Below are 20,116 nucleotides of genomic sequence, written 5' to 3'. Positions count from 1 at the left end.
CAGCTACACAATGTTCAACGATGACGATCTATTGCAGCTATAACAGTAAAAAAATAAGGCTAAGCAGCGGCTGATACCGATATAAATTTGACGGGTGACCAATACTTGTTTAAATGAATTCATTTCTTTAGACTATTTCGTTTATTTGTCGTAAATCCGACGTGATACTAATAAAAATATAACCAGGGGTCTGTTTTTAAACGTTGTGTAACTGCAAATGTAAATAATGCAACATGAAAATAATTACGAATTTTCAACATTCGCAACACAAACTGTCTCCAACTGAGTTTTAACCACAATTTTCGTATTTAAGTCGAAACTTTTCGGTAAAGTGAACATTTTGACGCCCAGCCGGCTAGTCCGCTAATTAAGAATTATGTTTGTTAATAGTTAGCTTTTAATTTGTTTCGCCAGTTCCACTATGGGTAATCTAATCTTCAGGTTAAATTCAACCCACTTTGCAGTGTTTTGGTTAATTATGCATGCATTACTAAGTCCACTGGGTATTTAAAACAGTCAACTAGAAAACGGCGTAAATTATTCATCGCAGGGGTTATTTTTTCTTTTTTGTTTCATGGATAATGAAATATAATGACTATGGCAAAAAATATTATTTTTTGTACTTATCTATTTTGGTTTCAACAGCTGTATCGTAGATATGTTGGACCGTAACGACGGACTTACATATTTAATCAATCCAAAACAAATAATCTTTATCCAATAAAAAATCACTGAGACAAACTTGAAGAGATTGATAGGACCAAATGCATTGTTTTCACTTTTAATGAAAAAAATATTAACAAAATTAGTTCATCCAGCCCGAAATACTGAGATAACAAAAAAAAACAAAGGACAGACAAATAAAAAAAATAAAACCCTCTTTCTTTTTCAAGTCGTTTAAAATATGTTTATATTATGTGTACCTTCATTTTGTTTAGGAACGAGAAGTTCTACACGTGCTGCGACGAGCCGTACCTGGACATCACCTTCAACATCACGATGAGGAGGAAGACCCTCTTCTACACCGTCAACATCATCATCCCCTGCATGGGGATCTCATTCCTCACCGTCCTCACGTTTTACTTGCCTTCGGACAGCGGAGAAAAGGTTTGTCAAGTTACTTATAAGGTTTTTATAAAAAGGTTGAATTTTAATAATAGGTACTGGCTTTTTAATGCTATATGGAGAAAAAAAAACATTTATAGAGCTTAAATTCATTTTATAGTAATATATAAGCTCTTTGTATGTGAGCTTGTGGGTAATCCAAATCTTTAAAATAGACCAGTAAACGCGACAAAAATGTTCAGAATTCCCACCGCATTCACAGCTGCAAAAACTGTGAATACAACGTATCTTAATATTCCTTTTGCCTTAATTTTCTAACAGTCTTACCTCCTAAAAAAATGGTTTCTAGTCAAGTCTTATTGTACATAAGGTAGGTATCCACAAAGACCTCTTACTAACTCAGTTTCGATTTGGATCCGTAGTTTTTTTGTAAATATGGCACGCAAAGCCTACTAAACTTTAAACCATCTTTACGCGATCGACTTAAACAAAATTCCGAAAAAACATAACCGTTCACCTTTTTCCTACGTTAACCCTAATCGTATCTCCTTTAGGGTTCAGCAACACATAAATCTCTCACGCACACATTAATCACATGTGTTTAACGTGTGATTTATATTCTTATACCAAATCTGTGTTCGGAACAAATATATCTGTTGGCTTCCAAATATTAGGATCGGGGTTCGAAAATAGAACCAGAAAAGAGGACGGAAAATAGGAGTACATACTAATTAACATAATAAGTACCTACAATTACTAACATGTGGTAAAAATTATAAGATTTTTTTGAAGTAGTCAAATCACAATAGAACGTTAAATTTTGGCAACGTTAAACAGCCCTTTTTTATATCTACATTACAAACACATAACGTTTTCATAAGCATATTATAAAAAAAAAATATCCATTAAAAGTTAAAACCAAGATATTTTTCCATGGAAATGATAAATTAATTAGTATTTCACTCACAGACCACATCTTGCATAAGATGGCTTCGCATGAAAATTAATGAGATTGAGTGCAGAAATAAATGAATATTGTAAATATCCTTCCGAGATTTCAGATAGATAATACTGCGGTATTAAGATTGTCTAGTCAGCGGCAAACGATTACGTACCGCCGCCAGGGGACGCTCCCCAAAATATCCGCCTCGCATCCCATAATGCTGAATCCAAGTTATATTATTTTTCTTTGATAACGCCATTCGATTGCTTGCGAAGTATATTCTTTTACCTTAACCGTTTTATATGTTGCTTATTTTAGTTGTTACGTAGTGATAGTGGTTTGTTTATTAGATGGCAAAAAGTATCTAAAAAAGAGGCTATTTCACTAAATATGAAGTGATTTAATAAGAAATGTGAATTGACTCGTCTAATGTGCATTATTTACCATATATCAAAACACTATTAATGACTGTTTAATGCTGAAATACTTTAAATTCCATAAATTCGTTATCATTAGTTGACCTAATAAACTTAATAGCAATATACTAGATGTGTTATACCGATAAATAAACAAAGGAAAACGTTTTGTGAATGGAACTGAAGTTATAACAGAGAGTGTTTTGGCCACCACATGTGCATAATCAATCTAAGAGGCTTTACTTGGACCCCGTGACCACTTATTGAGTTTTTCATTAAAACCCATACCCTAGTCACAACAGACAGAATCACCGTTTAATATTGCCTGTCCATTGAAGAGAGACGATTCTTCAAATTAGGAAAACGGAAAATATAAACCAATAGTTTTGTATAGTAATATTTTCTCTCCACCTATCTACAATCAATATTATACAGTTGAAGAGATTGTTTCTTTTTATAAAGTATCAAAATTTTAACGAAGTGCTTCTTAACGTTATTAAATCTCGGTGAATATCTTAGGGATATCGCTGTTTTTACATAGCTCTGCATTAAAGTAATTACTGATGTTACGCTGCGAGACCGGTTTTTAGAGTATTTGCAATATAGAAATTGTTTGTTCAACTTCCTTTCCAGAATTACTTTAAACTATCAAACCAAATTCCTCAGTCATATTTTCATAATCTATATCCATATATCTATATCCATATACTAATATATAAAGCTGAAAAGTTTGTTTGTTTGTTTGAACGCGCTAATCTCAGGAACTACTGGTCCAAATTGAAAAAATCTTTTTGTGTTGAAAAGACCATTCAACGAGAAAGGCTTTAGGCTATGAACCATCACGCTGCGACTCATAGGAGCGAAGATACAATGGAAAATGTGAAAAAAAACAGGGCAGGTATATGTAAATCATAACTTATCTCTTCTACCCACGGGGACGATTCGTAGGCAACAGCTAGTAATGCGATAAAGTCGCGGGCAACAGCTAGTTCGAAAATATTTTTCAATGAGACTATGCTTTAAATGGCCGCTACAACAACAGCTATCGTCAATACAAAATGTTTGATTAAATGAAATTGTCATTTCGTTTCGATCAGTCACATGTTTTCGTCCTGTCATCTCCATACATACGAGTTCTTCCTTTTTCTATCGTCTAATGACTGCCGTAGTGTCACTGGGCTAAAGGGGCAGACATTTAAACATGATTTGTATAGGTGTGTGCGTAACTCACACTCGTCGTCACATTTAAAAATAAGGTCATTAGTACCGAATAGGGATGACGACAATTTTTTTTTTTGCAGTGTCCGTCTTTTAGTTTTTTGTATAGTAATGGATACGTATTTTTTAGTTTGTCCCGCAAACATAAATTGACCAAATTAAAGTGAATGAAACTTACGCGTGACGTCACGATTGAGTATAAATTTTACTCTATCGTTACGTCAAAAGCCCCCTCTCCTAAACTTTAAAGCAGTTAATCTATGTCAGTTCTAGTTTTTCTGAAAAAGGAAAAAATACGTGTCTCATACTTTTCAATTATTTAACTGAGGGACTAATGAGATTTTTTTTTATACCCAGTCATCATCCCTATTCCCCAATCAAGTACAAACCAGCAAAAAAGAGCTTAAAAGGCGATATTTTTATTGTTGTAATTTAATCTAAATGTGCAAAAGTTCCTACATTGGTATTGAAACGAGTTTCAAAACAAATTAACAAAAATGTTTCAAATTTTGTTGGAAGTTTGGGGCCGCGAACTTTCTCACTGAATATTGTTACAAACCCCGAGGTTCAAATTACTCGAATACGATTACTGATGGATTTCTTTATTACTTTTTATAAAACTTTATTATATTAGCATAAATGGGATTATTCTTAATTTCAGGCACCTGAATGTAGTCAGGTGAAAAACAAATATTTTTGTTAGATTAAAATGTGTTTATAACCTATTTTGAAAAAGTGTTAGTACTGGTTTAAATATTAAGAACACAATCGTACAATACACTTCAAATAGAAACGAAATTTGATGGATATTTTATAGTACCCAACGACAGCTATTTCACGTTAAATGAAATAAAAATAGAGTCATCCAGTCCGAAGTACTAAGGTAACGAACATAAAAAAGAGACGAATTAAGAACCTCTTCCTTTAGTGCAAAAAGGTCTCATTTGTGGCGGACAGTGAGGGCACTGTACGAATCACAGCAAATAAATTTTATGACCCATCAAATTTACGATCGTAACAAAGGTTGCTTAACCTCGATCTTTATTTTCATTGATAAAGCGGCAACAGATACACAACATCTGTGAATATTTCAACGGTTGATGCTTTAAAATGCCTTTGTATTGATGATAATGTAAAACGATATTAACAAATCAATCCAATCCGTAGTCAAACAATTTAGAAAAATTAAATGAAGCTTTAAAGTTAAATTAAACAAATTTTGATATCACTAGCTACGACTTTAAGTGTGCCAACCATATTTCAACTTCAGGATTTAATTACAAAATTTTAGAAAAATAGAGCAAATTCTTGCATCAAAGATACGCACAAACTCACAAAATATACAACACTTTTTTCATAATCCAGCCATAAGCAATGACTATAATGCAAAAGCCTTCCTCAGCCCTTTTCCCACGGCCCCGCTGAGACTAAGTAAAGACTAATTGAACATAATGTGTTGTAACCGAACACTCGGAACATCTAACTCCTTAACTAAGGGTACTTTACCTAGTTAAAAAGTTTGATCCCTGAATGTAGTCTGAGTGCCCCACTGGCTCACTGGCGATGAACTTACACACTAATAATTAGCAATTTATGGGAACTTTACTCTATCCTGTATAATTCCATTTCGAAATACTGTGAGAGGGAAATAACTGTGGATCTGTACGATACGCTAGCATGTCTAAATTGCTCGTCCGATTTTGATAGAACATTTCTTTGGCCTAGCCTTTTTCCAACTAATCTATGTTGGGGTCGGCTTCCAGTCTAACCAGATTCAGCTAAGTACCAATGTTTTACAAAGAACGACTGATTATCTGATCTCTTTAAACGATTTTGGTAAAACAAGATCAAGAAAAGATACCGGTCTATCGACGGTGGTAGACCTATGTGCAAAAAAAAAACAAATTTATTATTAAGTTATTAAACTGCAGCGTAAATTTTAATATAATAATCGCTTTCAATCATTACTTTAATCTCTATCTAAAATAAAAAAAAAAGCCCGTCTGCTTGATAGCCCAATTTTTTTAAATGTCTTTTAATATTACCTCTCATAGACGCCGAGAATGCAAGTGAATCCTGGCACATTAGATCACACCCCAAACTTCGAAAATAGCCCCAGTTGCTATCAAACTTCCAACCTTATTTTTGAGGCAGTAAGAATTCTTTTCGATAAAAGCTGTGGATATTACGGTTATGTAATGTGACGTCATTTTCGTTCCTTGTTAAAAGTTAAAGGCATTAACTAAGTTCGTCCTATTAAGTTATAAGCGGGCCATTAAATGCTAGGTGCTGTGATATAGTTTAGTTAGATTAAAACTATTTTATACTTGATAATAATACTTTGTTAATATGGTTGATGTTTCTAGTTTGGAGAATGTTTATTTTATTAAAAGTAGTACAGTAAAGCTCTTTGTACTAATGGACTTTAGTATAGGTTACATAGATTGAATTTTTGCCAAAATTAAATTAGAAAACTTTTTATTATTTATTTCATTTAATACTTTATGTACACACAAAAGTAGTAATATTAGTAAATTGCATAACCATTTTGACTTTCTAAACTTTCTTAAAAAAGATATTAAAAACAAGAATTTGGGATTCTTCCTTTGCACAACTAAACCACACATCCGATTATAAAAATAAGTCTACATCAAAGAATAAAAAACGTTTATATACATAGTTGTAAAATCATATTTCTATCTTATTCCCACGGGAACGGAAACTAGACATGTAAAACGCGGAGCGCTGCTATAAAAATCCAATTAAGGATAGGACTTTATTTTTCATCCCGGTTCGTAAGAATTTCTGGTAAATAAACTCTATGTCGATTTAATGAAAAAACCCTTTCAAGTGCAAGTCGGGTTAGCGATACTGAGAGTTCCGTACAAATAGATAAAGAAAAAATAGGTTTGCATAAAAAAACACATGAAATTGATGAACGTAGATACCAATCCTTACTTATCTTCTATGTGAATCATCATTGGCCTAGCCTTTTCCCAACTATGTTGGGGTCGGCTACCAGTCTAACCAATTTCAGCTAAGTACCAGTGTTTTACAAGGAGCGACTGCCTATCTGACCTCCTCAACCCAGTTACCTGGGCGACACGATACCCCTTGGTTAGACTGGTTGTCAGACTTTTCAAGCTTCTGACTACCTGTAACGACTGTCAAAGATGTAACAATAACAGCCGGGACCCACCATTTAACGTGCCTTCCGAAACACGGAGGAACTCCTTATGACAAAGATGGTCACCCATCTACGGACCAACCGCGTCAAGCATAGCTTAACCTGTGATCGTTTAACTTCTGCGGTTATAGCTTAGCCACGAGCTCCTCCTCTTCTCCTATCTTCTATGTGAATCATGGTGTATTTTCCCGGAGCGGCAAAAAGCACATCATCTGTGACATCTGACAGACGTATGGATGGATGGAAGTGCAAAAGAGGAGCCTTAACAATAAGGTTTCTTTTGTCCTTTTGGGTACAGTGCCAAAAAGATGCTAAATTTCTCATAATCACCAACCACTCATCTCATAATTGTTAAAACACTACATGACTGGACTTTTGAAATAGTTTTCTTCGCACCCTAGCATATGACCTCTATTCGTTACGACCTATAAACTTTTACAGTATACACTTTATTATTTATTTTTAAAGTGGTATTAAACTGAAGATGAGACTTCAAGTTTACCTAAATGTTTTATAAGACCTCTGGGGCTATAAAAGAGTCGAACAAACTCGTCAAATTTAGTTTTATGTTTTTTGGTAAAATAAATTGATACTCATAATGCCTCTACCAGTCGTTTCGCCCTTTTTCTTAGCGAATGCCTTTTTAATGAGCGTTTAGGCACTTGACTATACGCAAGGACTTGTAATAGGATGTTATTATTTTTGTAAGGACTTTCTGTATTACAAATGAAGGGAAAAAATCTTATTCTTTTTAAACTTGAAGTAAGTGTAACTGCTTTTTTATAATTCTTTAAATTCGGGTTATTTAAGTGCTTTTGATATTCGGGCAGAAAGGTTTGCATTGTAGAAACGAGACAGACCATTACAATATGCGTGACGTCGCGCGTATCGCTTTCACAACAGCAACAGTCCTGCTTCAAAAAACCTTTAGTATGTCTAGTTTTATCCGGAAGCTTAGCTGTAGTACTACTGAAGCAGTCAGATCCGAAGTCTTAACATGTTTTGAGGGCGCAGCAATACAATCTATACTAATATATAAAGCTGAAGAGTTTGTTTGTTTGTTTTAACGCGCTAATCTCAATAACTAGTGGTTCAAATCGAGGAAGGTTTTAAGCTATATAAAATCACGCTGCAACTAATAGGAGTGAAGATATAATGGAAAATGTGGCAAAAACGGGGGAAAATATTCATCTTCGATGGCTTCCGTTCAAAAATTCCTAACATATGTATCTTCTAACCACGCGGACGAAGTCGCGAGCAACAGCTTGTTTTAATATATGTACAATGACTAACACAGTATGTCTTTGTTACCAGGTGACGCTATCCATCTCGATATTGATCAGTCTCCACGTGTTCTTCTTGCTGGTCGTGGAGATCATCCCGCCGACGTCACTGGTGGTGCCGCTTCTCGGGAAATATCTTATATTTGCTATGATATTAGTATCTATAAGGTAAGATGGATTCATTATTCATGTATGTAGGTACGAATGTTCTTTTTTTCTTTATATATAATTTATTTACGATGTACTTCGGAGAGGGCATTTCGGACTTCAGTTGTGGAAAAGAGACGCCAGTTAATGTCGCGTATGTATTACTTCCACAGCTAACACAGCACAGTAAACGTATTGTATTACTTTAACGTGGTATGCCCTCTGATCCTCTCTTTTTCTATTAAGTATGCATAAATCAAAAATAATAACATAAAGTTTGAGGCAGAGTCGCAATAGTATATATTTTTCATAATAAATAAAAGTATAAAATTTTCTTTCAATGATGTTCTTCAAACGATGTTTGTACAACTTAAATCTACAACATCTCCGAAAAGAGAAAAAAACTATCAACATCGCGAATAAAGCAAGATGGAAGCGACATTATCTTGTAAGCAACGTCTCTAATATTCTTAAAAGTGTCAGCTTTATGTGTTATTTACGATATAATAATATTTACGACGCCATTTTCTTGTTAACGACGATTCCAGTGTCATATTTATACAAAAACAGAAATATCATATGTTGACAAGATTGTTTGTAGCACATCGTAACATGTTATGGTATTCAGAAATCTTTCGAAGCACGTACGAGATTTTAAGTTGAAATAAAGTATATTTTTATTTTATTTTAAAGGAATAAAGTTGTTTTTTCAACGGCACGACGTAACAAAGGATTATAATTATGTTCTTTGCTACTTATAAAAAGCCTTTTATCCTTATTGTGTTATGAACGCAGTAAGATTGGTATCGAACAAAGAACTTTAAACCAGAAACAATAATCACGATATTATAGTATCTTAGGAAAAGATTATTAAAATATTAGTTATTAGAAATTCATTTTGGTTTCCAACATTATTTGAATAAACGAATAATATACCTAATATTACATTTTTAATACAAGTTTATCTAGCCAATATATAAAAGCTATGACATAATTTAATTCCAGTCAAGATTAAATACAAAATTAAAAAAAAACACACAATTTCTACCTCAAATTTTCACAAAGATTTTAAATCCAAAAAGCAAATTCTTTCTCCAAGTTTTATCATAAAGTGAAATATAGCGACGTAAATCTTTCCTTTTTATTAAGATTGTTTCGAAACAAAGTGCACTTACTGAGTCAAAGGTTCTCTTGTCCGGTTCGTTTCGATTCGTGGCAACACTGAGCTCTGTAGACTTGCCTTCTCAGTAACCTCGCTATCTTGTGATTAAAATACAAAATAAAGTTGACGTACCGAGTTTTTTGTAAAGAAATTGTGAAACAATGAGAAAAGGTTTGATTTGAGGAAAGGCTGTTTTTGGAACGTTTGGATGCAAATATTCTGTGTCATTCAGATGTCATTACATTGAAAGTGTCTTTTTAAATACTTTCGAAACGTTAATATTAGTGATTCTAGTTATGCTATAACAAAATGTTGTGGTATTATACCTTGAAAAAACTCAAGAAATGACTGTTTTAAGAGTACAATTTTGTATTGATTTTTTAAACATAAAACAACAACATATCATAACAAAACTTTGGCATAATATATATGAAGGCAGAACTAAAAAAAAAACAATATAAAAGTTGTTCTATTTTCCTTTGCCATCTTCTTATCACAGTCATCATCCGGTCGCAATCCACTGCTGGGCACATGCCTGACCCAAATTTTCTTAGCAATCATTTAAATGAATTAAATTCAATAAATCCCTTATCAATCAATACAATAATTTCCATCTCCATAACAATCCATACTTTAATTACGCAAAAAGTTTTAAATATTTTTGACAAAAATGTAATTCTATTTGAACATGGCATCGTGGGCGGCCCTAACCATATTTCCATATAAATTAAAAGGTGCTTTTCAAACAGGATATTAGATTGCTTGTCCTAGCTTCAAAAGGATTTATATTTATACAGGGTCCATGTTTTTGAAGTCAAAGTATCACTTGATAATGTTAGAAACAAGTTGAGAACTTTTGTTGACGCGATCAAGTTAAAAAGTTATGATTTGCGTGTGATATTTGACTAAATATTGTAGTTGATTTAATGATGTAAATAAGATTTTGCTTCAGTTTTCAGTAGGTTTCGTTTTTGAGCGTTAAGTACGTTGATATGTCATAATATTGATGTTGTACAAGTTATTTGATTTTCTACATTTGTCAATTACGCATTCATTAAATTTAAAATTTTAGTTAAGTTAAGTTTAAATTACTAAGATTTGAGTTATTTTGGCAAAGTTAAGTAATTAAGTTAAGTTTTTTTTGAGAACGCGGGAGTTGACATTCCACAGAGAAGAAATGTCGCAGTAATGTTGAAAAGTTAATTAAAACATTATTTTGTGTAAAGATTCCACTAACATTCTTTAATTTTCCATCAATTAAAATACAAACACCACAATACAAATTATTCGTTATAAGTAAGTTTTCCACACAGTTACAATTACCGCAGCTTCAAACAAACCAGCTTGCATCAATGGCTGCGATTCGAATCACGATGTATTATTCAATCACTCGCGAGTAAACAATAACATAATACGTCTATTCACGTTAACTAGTTCACAATAAACTAGTTTACAATAAACAGTTTGCGAACTGTCGTTTCCCACGGGAATCGTTATTTATGATTTGTCTATTCTGATTCGAAATTAACCTTAAACTTTATTCATTTGTCTGTTTAATTCAATGCTATGTTCGTTTTCGTTTTAGAATAGAAATAACGTTTGACGATCAATTAATAGCAAGAGATAGGTATATTTTAAACACAAAATAATTTTGTAAAGATTTTTAGCTTAATCAGGAGTCTTAGACTTTTTTTTGAAAATCCATTGTTTTATTTTTGTTTTTGTGACCCCAATATTTGTTTTTTTTTTTATGAAAAGAAAAAAAAAATATTCTTTCTGACTCGAATATATTTTACACTTTGATTTAATAAAACTCTTATAATAGCTTTCAAACCATATAATACTAGAAAAGATATTGCATTACGAAGAAGGTTTATATCCGTAATATCAGTTTCCTGAAGGCACAATACGACCTACTTGATGTGAACTTTAATATATTTCCATTTCATTTCTTTTTGCTTGAATCGAGAATATAACGTTCAGAGAAGTAGGATTTATCGATACAAACTTCATTTTATAACGAATTTATTTCATTCTATAAGAGGATTATAAATATGAATGCACATGGTGAAGTAGGGCTTATACATTTATTGGAATAGGAAATATTCGCACTGAATATATGTATTTACAAATAAACAAACAGAATTAATACTAAAATGATGTATGAGAATTTAACATAATTCAATTTTGTAAACGGTTCACAAAATTAAAATTATAATTGTGCTAATATTTATTTAGGTACAGTGATATATATATACTATTGACTGTATTATAAACTGTTGCTCCGAATACAACTATTAACTCACCAATATAAAGTTATTACGGTCGAAGTGTAATCGGTTGTATTAGGTAACATTATGTTCCGTTAATTGCGTCCGTACCTGTAAGTAATCACAGCTTTTATTGCTTTTAGTATATGTGTGACGGTAGTGGTCCTGAACGTCCACTTCCGTTCGCCGCAGACCCACCGGATGGCGCCGTGGGTCAAGCGGGTCTTCATACATATCCTGCCGCGGCTACTCTTCATGAAAAGACCGCAGTACAAGTTCGACACCACGAGGTGAGTACCAACGCTTTCTAAACTCTAAACTTCTCAACAACTTTCGCAATTAAAGTCGAATTAACTCGGACTTAACTCGTTTATGAAATTGTTTCTTTAAATGAAGGTTCGCGCGGTCCAGCTCGTAAATCCTACCGCGGATCAGTAACAAGTCTAAATTAATTATAAGTTCAAAAGACTCGCCGGGAGCGCCGCCCGCACCGCAGCGCGCGCCTCCTCGCTCGCGCGGCTCTTGCTTCACTCAACTTTTATATTAAGCGTCAACTTACAAAGCAAAAACGGAACGAACGAAAAGATTGCGTCCATGAAAATTGTTAAAAGCTTGATACAACACAAGTCGTCTTTTTGGGCGCCTATTTAATGAAATCTTTTCAGTTTTTACACCTTTGCCAGTCTGGGCTCATATTTTAATTTTATGACGAGAGCTCAGCAGCCTTTTTGTGAGATGTTTATGCTTCTAGCTTACACAAAAAGGTTTTTATGTTGCGTCTGAAGTAGAGCTTGTTATCGTGTATCTTTGAGCGTTAGTAGATTATTTATCAAAGACAAACATCTCGTGTAATAGTAAGCTATCAACTAAACACTATTCGCGCAATTACATCGGGTCTAACAGCTCCCCAGCGCTAATGCTCAAACTGTTGATTTGTATTTAGGTCTGTCAGTTAACCGGTGCATGAATTATTCGTGCGGATAGCCACTGGGCATCGTAATTCCCTTAGGCAGCAAGTGCTATAAGGCCGGCCATCGGTGTGGTTACACAATTACCGCATATTACGTAATTGGAGCACTGAGACAGATTACGGCCTCCGTCCGGAATCCACGAAATCTATCGCGAATGTATTGAGTTTGAAATGTACGCTGAGTTAATGCTTGACTGATTTCATTGGATAGACGAGTGGGTGAAATCACCACGATCCCCGCTTAGGTCAAGCATTTCAGTGACCCACCCCTAGTTCTTTGTACAAGTGACTTGAATGTTTATATAACCCCAGACACATAGATAAATTTTCAAAATGCTCTAGTCATTCATTTATATAAAATAAAACTAAGGTGCTGTAAATAAAAAAATCGGTATCATTTTCAGCTTTGCCCCAAACTATGTTTGAGACACTTTCTAGACTCATCTAATACGTGGGTATCTGTATCTACATAGAACGACTGCGTATCTGGTATCCAGAACCGTATTTTTATCAATATGTAAAATGAGGTTATAAATAAAAATGTTTATTCATCGTGCGCTGAGTGGATCGTGACAACTTTACCACCTATATTGGTTTGCATACATCTTTATTTAGTGGCATATGCGAGCAGGTGTTAGTACGGTGTATTATCTATACAAACAACGACTGTGAATGAAGATGAGGGTGAAAACGGCGACAATATTGTAAAGGCTTTTAGCTAATATATCGGTGAATATCTCGTCACTCCCATAAAGTACCATGGGACATAGGTAACTCATTACAATATGTGCTAAGTTCAAACTCTACCATTTTTTCTAAAGTGTTGGAAAACACTGACTTGATAATCAGAAACATTTAACAGATTTGAATCTTGTGACTTTTTTAAATAACTTCTACAGTTACCTACTACAGTTTTCTTTCTGTTGACGTTTCTTCACGTAAACCGAACGTAAAACGTAAAGTATCAGACTGCGATCTGCAATTGAGTCAATTTAACGACACTGGTTCCAGTACTAAAGAGAGTAAGGGCACTATCTCCTACGTGAAAAGTAGGAAATAAAACAGCATACGACTGTTTGTGCTTTATACATATACTTAAGTAAAAAATTAAAAAAATATTTAACTAACACATTACCTTAATATTTATATACTATACTTAATTTACATACCTAGATATCTATGTATAAGAAATGTTTAACGAGATCCAACAGACAAACTATGTCGATAGTTTTGTTGGACATTGCATCAGATTTAATGTTTTTTATCATGTACCTGTTTAATAAATAAATAAATAAATAATAATAACAATAATAAATATAGGCAATACGGCCGAATGGTTAAGACCACCATGCCAAACTCAGAGTGCAACTTGCCGCTAGTTCGATCCGCGTGTATGACAGCCCCTTGTGTGATCTGCGAATGCTTATCCTGAGTCTAGTTGTTTTCGTGTGGTCTTTGTGCGTGTGGCTCGAATGTTTGTGAAACCCTTTGCGATACAAGAAAGTAAGTAAAGTATAAAAACAAAAATACGTTTCACATTCAAAGTTTAAGTTTCGAATGGTTAAGGTTAAATGTTTAATCGGTCCATAATTTTGATAGTAACTATCGTGAGAATGATTATTATTAAATGATGTAACGGTTTACTCACGCGTATTTATCGGGGTAGCCCGACTAGTTTCGGACCCAACCGGAGTCCTTAATCATAAGCAGCCGCGTCGGGACGGGATTAAGAACTCCGGTTGGGTCCGAAACTATTCGGGCTACCGTTACATCATTTAATAGTCCATAATTTACTCTGATATCGAAACCAGCTCATCAACAAATGTGCTAAGTCCCTAAAAATACAAGTTTCCGATCTCAATAATGTCAAATATTAATATAGTCAGCGTACGACGAAGATAAACAAGTTCTGCCCACTCTTAGCGTACCTATCAATACTTGGTAATGTAAATATTAGCGAATAAGTCGCAAACTTCGTGAACTAGGCCACAGTATGCTTGTTCAGGATATTTGGACTACCGAACAGATCTGTGCAATGTTGTTTTGTTTAACATTTAGTGACATAATAACGGGTAACATTAAGATACAGAATTCATATTGCACGGTAATATGTGAAAAAAAAAATTAACGGGAGTATTAATTTGAATTAGTAGCTGTGAAATGCTTTTAAAATATTTTTATTACAATCTGAATTTGAAATTGCAAGTGTGAAGAACTAAATTAAGTTTTATCAAATACTTGTAAATATTAAACAGTGGCATATAGAACAATATTTCAATAAATTTACAGTTTATTTATTTTCACCGACACAACTCAAATTTCCTAGTAAGACCAACTATGGCGATGTATATCGATTTCAGGAATTCCAACTGAAAAGCGATACGTTTGTAGTGTCCGAGATATTTCGTCGAATATCGGAGATCCAATGGACTGCGTTCTACGAATGTTATATTAATGGAAATTGTATATTTCTTAGTATTATACCTACAAACATTTCACCTATCATTAAGTACCTACGTACTGACTACTCAACCCACGTTTCAGTGAAAGCATTTGAGTAGCGATTATATTTTTCACTGAATTTCTACTTCCAATATCGCCTGAAACTATATCGAAAAATAAGAACTTAAAAAGGTTTTTAAAGAACAAGTATCTATCGATAACGTAAACATTTATTCATTCAGCGCATCGCAAATTTATTCCCGATAAACCGGGCTACGGGCTTGGCGCCGTAGGCGGCTACGGCGTAGCTTCCCTATTCATATACAAATTTATTGCTTTTGTCGTAGCTAACCCTACAGAATCTATAGAGAAACTCGGCGTAGTTAATTTAACTGTTATAATATCATCAACGATCAAGAGGTCTCTGGTATTGTTATTATTTCGTATATTTCAATATTCATAAGATCGAGCCTGTTCTGTTAGTTTGGAAGATGTTGTAGTTATCGCTCTTATCTTCCGTCCGTATTTTGGAATAAATTCACAGCGGTATTTATGTTTACATTGTGGTCTCAAATTAATTAGGACTAAAAGCTTGGATTCTGTTTCGAATACTCGATCTTCAATACCTCGACTATGATTAACCAACAGCAGAAAGTCGTGACCAGGTGAGTCAATAACCAGATAATAGTATCGGTACCACAGGTCGCGGTACACGGCGTGTGGGGTCGTGGTGCGGTGCGGCGGGACTGCGCGCCCTCTGTACCCGTACCGGCTGGCGGCCGCGGACGACGACTGCTGCGCCCCCGGGGCCTGGCCCCCGCCCGCAGCGCCCCCGCGCCCTCTCACCAGGACCCCCAGTAAAGAGGACCTCACGCATACCACTTATCTTAATTCGGGGTAAGTTTTTATAATCTTGTTTAGATTAATTTGGATTTTGTTGTTATTTAACATCGTTTTCTGAATTAAAGTAATAAAATACTAAAATATTTGTGTATGGCACATACCTCACGACTTCTAAATTGTTGTGGTATATTATGTGGCCTGAATAGTTACAACTGTTTAGTTTGCGATACCGTTAATTTCGATCTTATTACGCATCGGTGTCGACAAACAAATGAACAACTGGCATTGATATTTACAGATATTTTTCAAAGCGGCTTGAAAGTCTGATAACCAGTCTAAGTAAGGGGTATCGTCTTACCCAGATAACTGGATTGAGGAGGTCAGAAAGGCCGTCGCACATCGTAAAACACTAATACCCCAACATAGTTGAGGAAAGGTTAGGCCGATGATGATGATGATGATATTTCAAAATGGCTGAAATTAAGATATGTTTCAGTATGGGGGACAGCAACAGGTTTGGCGGCAGCTGTCTAGTCCACGGGTCCAGTGATGGCGGTGGGGCCGCGGGCCTAGGCCTCGGGGGTCTAGCGGGGCCCGCTGCGGAGGACGAGACCCTCAGCCCCGTGCCAGACCCTCCGCCGGGGTTCAGTCACTCCGCGTGTCCCCCAGAAGTACACAAGACATGCTTTTGTGTTCGTTTTATTGCGGAACATACGAGGATGCTGGAGGATTCCACTAAGGTTCGTATTACTACACTATTATTAGTAACCTGGCAAGCTTTGTTTTACCAAATAAATATTTTCTAGTAAATGTCTTGTGCAAATAATCATGAATTGCAAATAAGTAAAAAGTCACCAGAGATTGGAAAACAGATGTGAGAAAAATAAGAGAGAATATAAAATTAAATAAAAAATAGAATAAGTTTATATAAAATTGCCCACGCCCATTTTAAGAATATGTTAACCAACTTTGTGATACGATAATTTTATAAATGAAATTCTTGAATTATTTTTTCTTAGTAATTTCTTAGACGCAACTTCTCAAATGCGAAAAATATATAAGTATAGATATTAGTTATATTAACCCAATATATGAGCAATAAAATAATATCACGGTAACAATAAACGTACAAGAATGTTCCATTTAATTATTCATTAGAGGTAATGATCGAAAACAAAAGACAGTTAATACAATTAACCAAGAGTAAATAATTAATGAATAACACGTACGCGACGTGATACTTCATAAATATGCTCATGTACTTGTTTCAAAAGAGGCGCAGTTTATATGAAAACATGCTTTTCATGTTATAAAGCAAATAATGAATCAGAAGGAAATCATATAAGCATGACATTTAATAATATTATGATATATTTAAAACTAGCTGTTGCCCGCGACTTCGTCCCCGTGGGTAGAAGATATAAGTTACCATTTAGACCTGCCCTGTTTTTTTTTCACATTTTCCATTGTATCTTCGCTCCTATTTGTCGCAGCGTGATGGTTTATAGCCTAAAGCCTTCCTCGATGAATGGTCTATTCAACACAATTTGGACCAGTAGTTCCTGAGATTAGCGCGTTCAAACAAACAAACAAAAAGGAAAGAGCATACCTAATAGTCCAATAGATGCTTGTATCAAGAATTTAGTTAAATATATCAATTTCACGGACTATTTTCCAAATATATAAGAAAAACATCTTTTACATTTAAATAACAGAAATGAAGTGTGCATTATTTTTTAGATAAACAGTCATAAAAATAAAAAAAAGCATAATCATAGATGTTATTAGTTTATAAGATCCAAGTAAACCTTTTACAGCTAAGCATTAAATATTTTCCAGTTTTAAACGTTAGGTCAAACTATTACAGGCACATAAAGTATTTTAGTGTTGTAGAGACATCGCCGGCGGCTAGCCGAGCTCAGCGTGAACTAAACTGTTCTGTAGTTTTAATACACTTGAAATGTTATCGTAACCAAGTTTACGTCTTTTATGAGTTACATGCGGGAGAATGTATGATACTTTAACTGGTTTATATAGTATAGTTTTATTTGACTTAGTTTAAATATTTATTTAGGTACGTTAGAGGTAAAACTAGATAGAAATGAAAATTAACTTAGAATTATCTGTGTCGCAATTGACTATGTTAAGAATGTCGAGGTTTTATTTTTTTTTATTCGAATCTCAATTACCTACCTTTTTAGACGATTAGGATGTTAAACTGAATTCAGCTCTGCAATGTTTGTAAAGATTCTAGTAAAAGACGACCACTTAGCCCTGATACAAATGAGTTATTCTGTGTGTCGGTACCTACCTAGTTACTGCACCTGAGTGCACCTACACATTAAAAATCAACTCGCTAAAACATCAATCTTTAAAAACGGATATTTTTAGACTTGGATTTTAATATATTATACTTGCAATAAAACAATGAAAAAACTCAAGCTACAACAAGTACTCAAATGCCAGTCACTTTAAAAACTAAGCCACTGAGGTACAAGCTACATTGACCAAGAATTTATGCCCTTATCGACTCAAAATTATCTGGAAAAGAATTTCAAGTCATTGAAAAGAAACTCCTATAAACTTTTTAAACGTGTATAACTACTGCAAGCTCTACGCCATTTTGAATCTCCATATCTTTATTCACTTTACCAAACGGGTACTAAATAAGAATGGGCTGCATCCACCATTACCAGCTCCGCATATCTCGGCAACGACGCACTTACATTTGATATTATTACACACTGTTATGATAATCCAGAATGGCAATAAGTATTAATATTCTAGAGATATATGTAACTTAGTGAGGGTGTTCTAATATAGGTCCGGCAGAGATCGCCAAGTTGTGATAAAGACGGTATTATAAGTTATGATTTGTATCGTTAAATTACTATTATAACTATGAGGTACTCACGAAGAATATGTAATACGATATTGTGCTGTAAATGTCTGGACGGTGGGTGTAGGTAGAGAAGTGGCCATTTGGTAGGCATAACTATTTTTAGTATTTGTTGGTTGGTATTTCGGAAACATAGTAGCATAAATTAAATAATAATCATGGTTAATGAGATAGGTACAATCCAGGGACGAACGGGCCGTAACGGACGGATAGACAAAAAGGCAACGGTGCCTCAGCATTAGGATTCCGTTTTTACCCTAAAAGACTATTGCTACCAGTCTTGACTGATATTAAAATTTATATGGTTCAAATTCCAAAGTCCCACAAGTTACGAAAGGTTCAACTGAATGGTCTTGAACCTCGTCAGAAAAAAAATACTTGATTATATAAGTTTTTTTTTGGAAATAATATATATCAGCTGTAAATGATTACAGAGGATTTTTTGGACTTTTTAAAAGATAGCTATCTTTTAAAAAGTCCAAAAAATCGTTTAAATCGCTTGACTTCCCAAAACACGTTGAGATCTTAAAGTCAACGTCCAAATTTAACTTTAATATGTATTGACAGGTAAAAGAGGACTGGAAATACGTAGCGATGGTACTGGACCGGTTATTCCTGTGGATCTTCACGCTCGCAGTACTCGTGGGCACAGCAGGGATCATCCTGCAGGCACCGACACTCTACGACGACCGAGTGCCCATAGACAAGCACTTTAACCAATACGCAACCTCATCGCTCGTACGATGTCCCCACCAACGTAAAATGGATTGTGACGTCACATGTTTAAGGAAATATGACGTCAGAGTATAGTAATCGTCGTTATTTAGGTACCTACATGTTGTATGAAAAACCTCCGCTTATTCCAAGTGTGTTGGTAGAACATTCTAAATGTCTTCTAAGAAACACCGTTTTCGATAGCGTAATTTTAGATAGATAATTATATTTAAATAATACTGCCCTCATAGAAAAACGGTTTCTAGTTTAAAATATTACATGTTATTCGATGTTCATAAATGTGTCGCATGCAATAATTAAATAGCGATTATTTGTACTTCATAGGCCTGTCGAAAATATACCCTGACGTCTTATTTCCGATAGAAACAATTAATATTATGATTAATCAATAAATATTAGCAACGGTGTCTTTATAGGTGCTGTAATTTGTTTGAGAAAATGGTCCAAACGTATTTTGTTAATTTTGCTTTTTTAATTCTCCTTTGAAGGGCTTTTGTGGCGGTTTTCGTGAACAAGTTACAGTGAGACTAGCGCCA

The 20,116-nt window shown here is 34.4% G+C and overlaps 1 protein-coding gene across 1 annotated transcript in view; it reads left to right on the top strand.

The window, feature by feature from the left end:
- The window catches only part of LOC113500801 (acetylcholine receptor subunit alpha-like), a 35,626-nt gene extending 15,971 nt beyond the window's left edge, over positions 1–19,655 (top strand). The window contains exons 4-9 of the mRNA XM_026881700.1: positions 939–1,107; positions 8,144–8,280; positions 11,835–11,981; positions 15,806–16,000; positions 16,443–16,686; positions 19,413–19,655. Of these exons, the coding sequence (XP_026737501.1) occupies positions 939–1,107; positions 8,144–8,280; positions 11,835–11,981; positions 15,806–16,000; positions 16,443–16,686; positions 19,413–19,655 (1,135 nt within the window). The remainder of the gene's footprint in view (positions 1–938; positions 1,108–8,143; positions 8,281–11,834; positions 11,982–15,805; positions 16,001–16,442; positions 16,687–19,412) is intronic.
- Positions 19,656–20,116: the final 461 nt, after the last annotated feature.

The sequence above is a fragment of the Trichoplusia ni genome, chromosome 14, assembly GCF_003590095.1.
Source record: "Trichoplusia ni isolate ovarian cell line Hi5 chromosome 14, tn1, whole genome shotgun sequence".
Taxonomy (NCBI): domain Eukaryota; kingdom Metazoa; phylum Arthropoda; class Insecta; order Lepidoptera; family Noctuidae; genus Trichoplusia; species Trichoplusia ni.
Note: the sequence above shows the minus strand (reverse complement) of the source record. Positions and strands in the feature narration are given on the sequence as shown.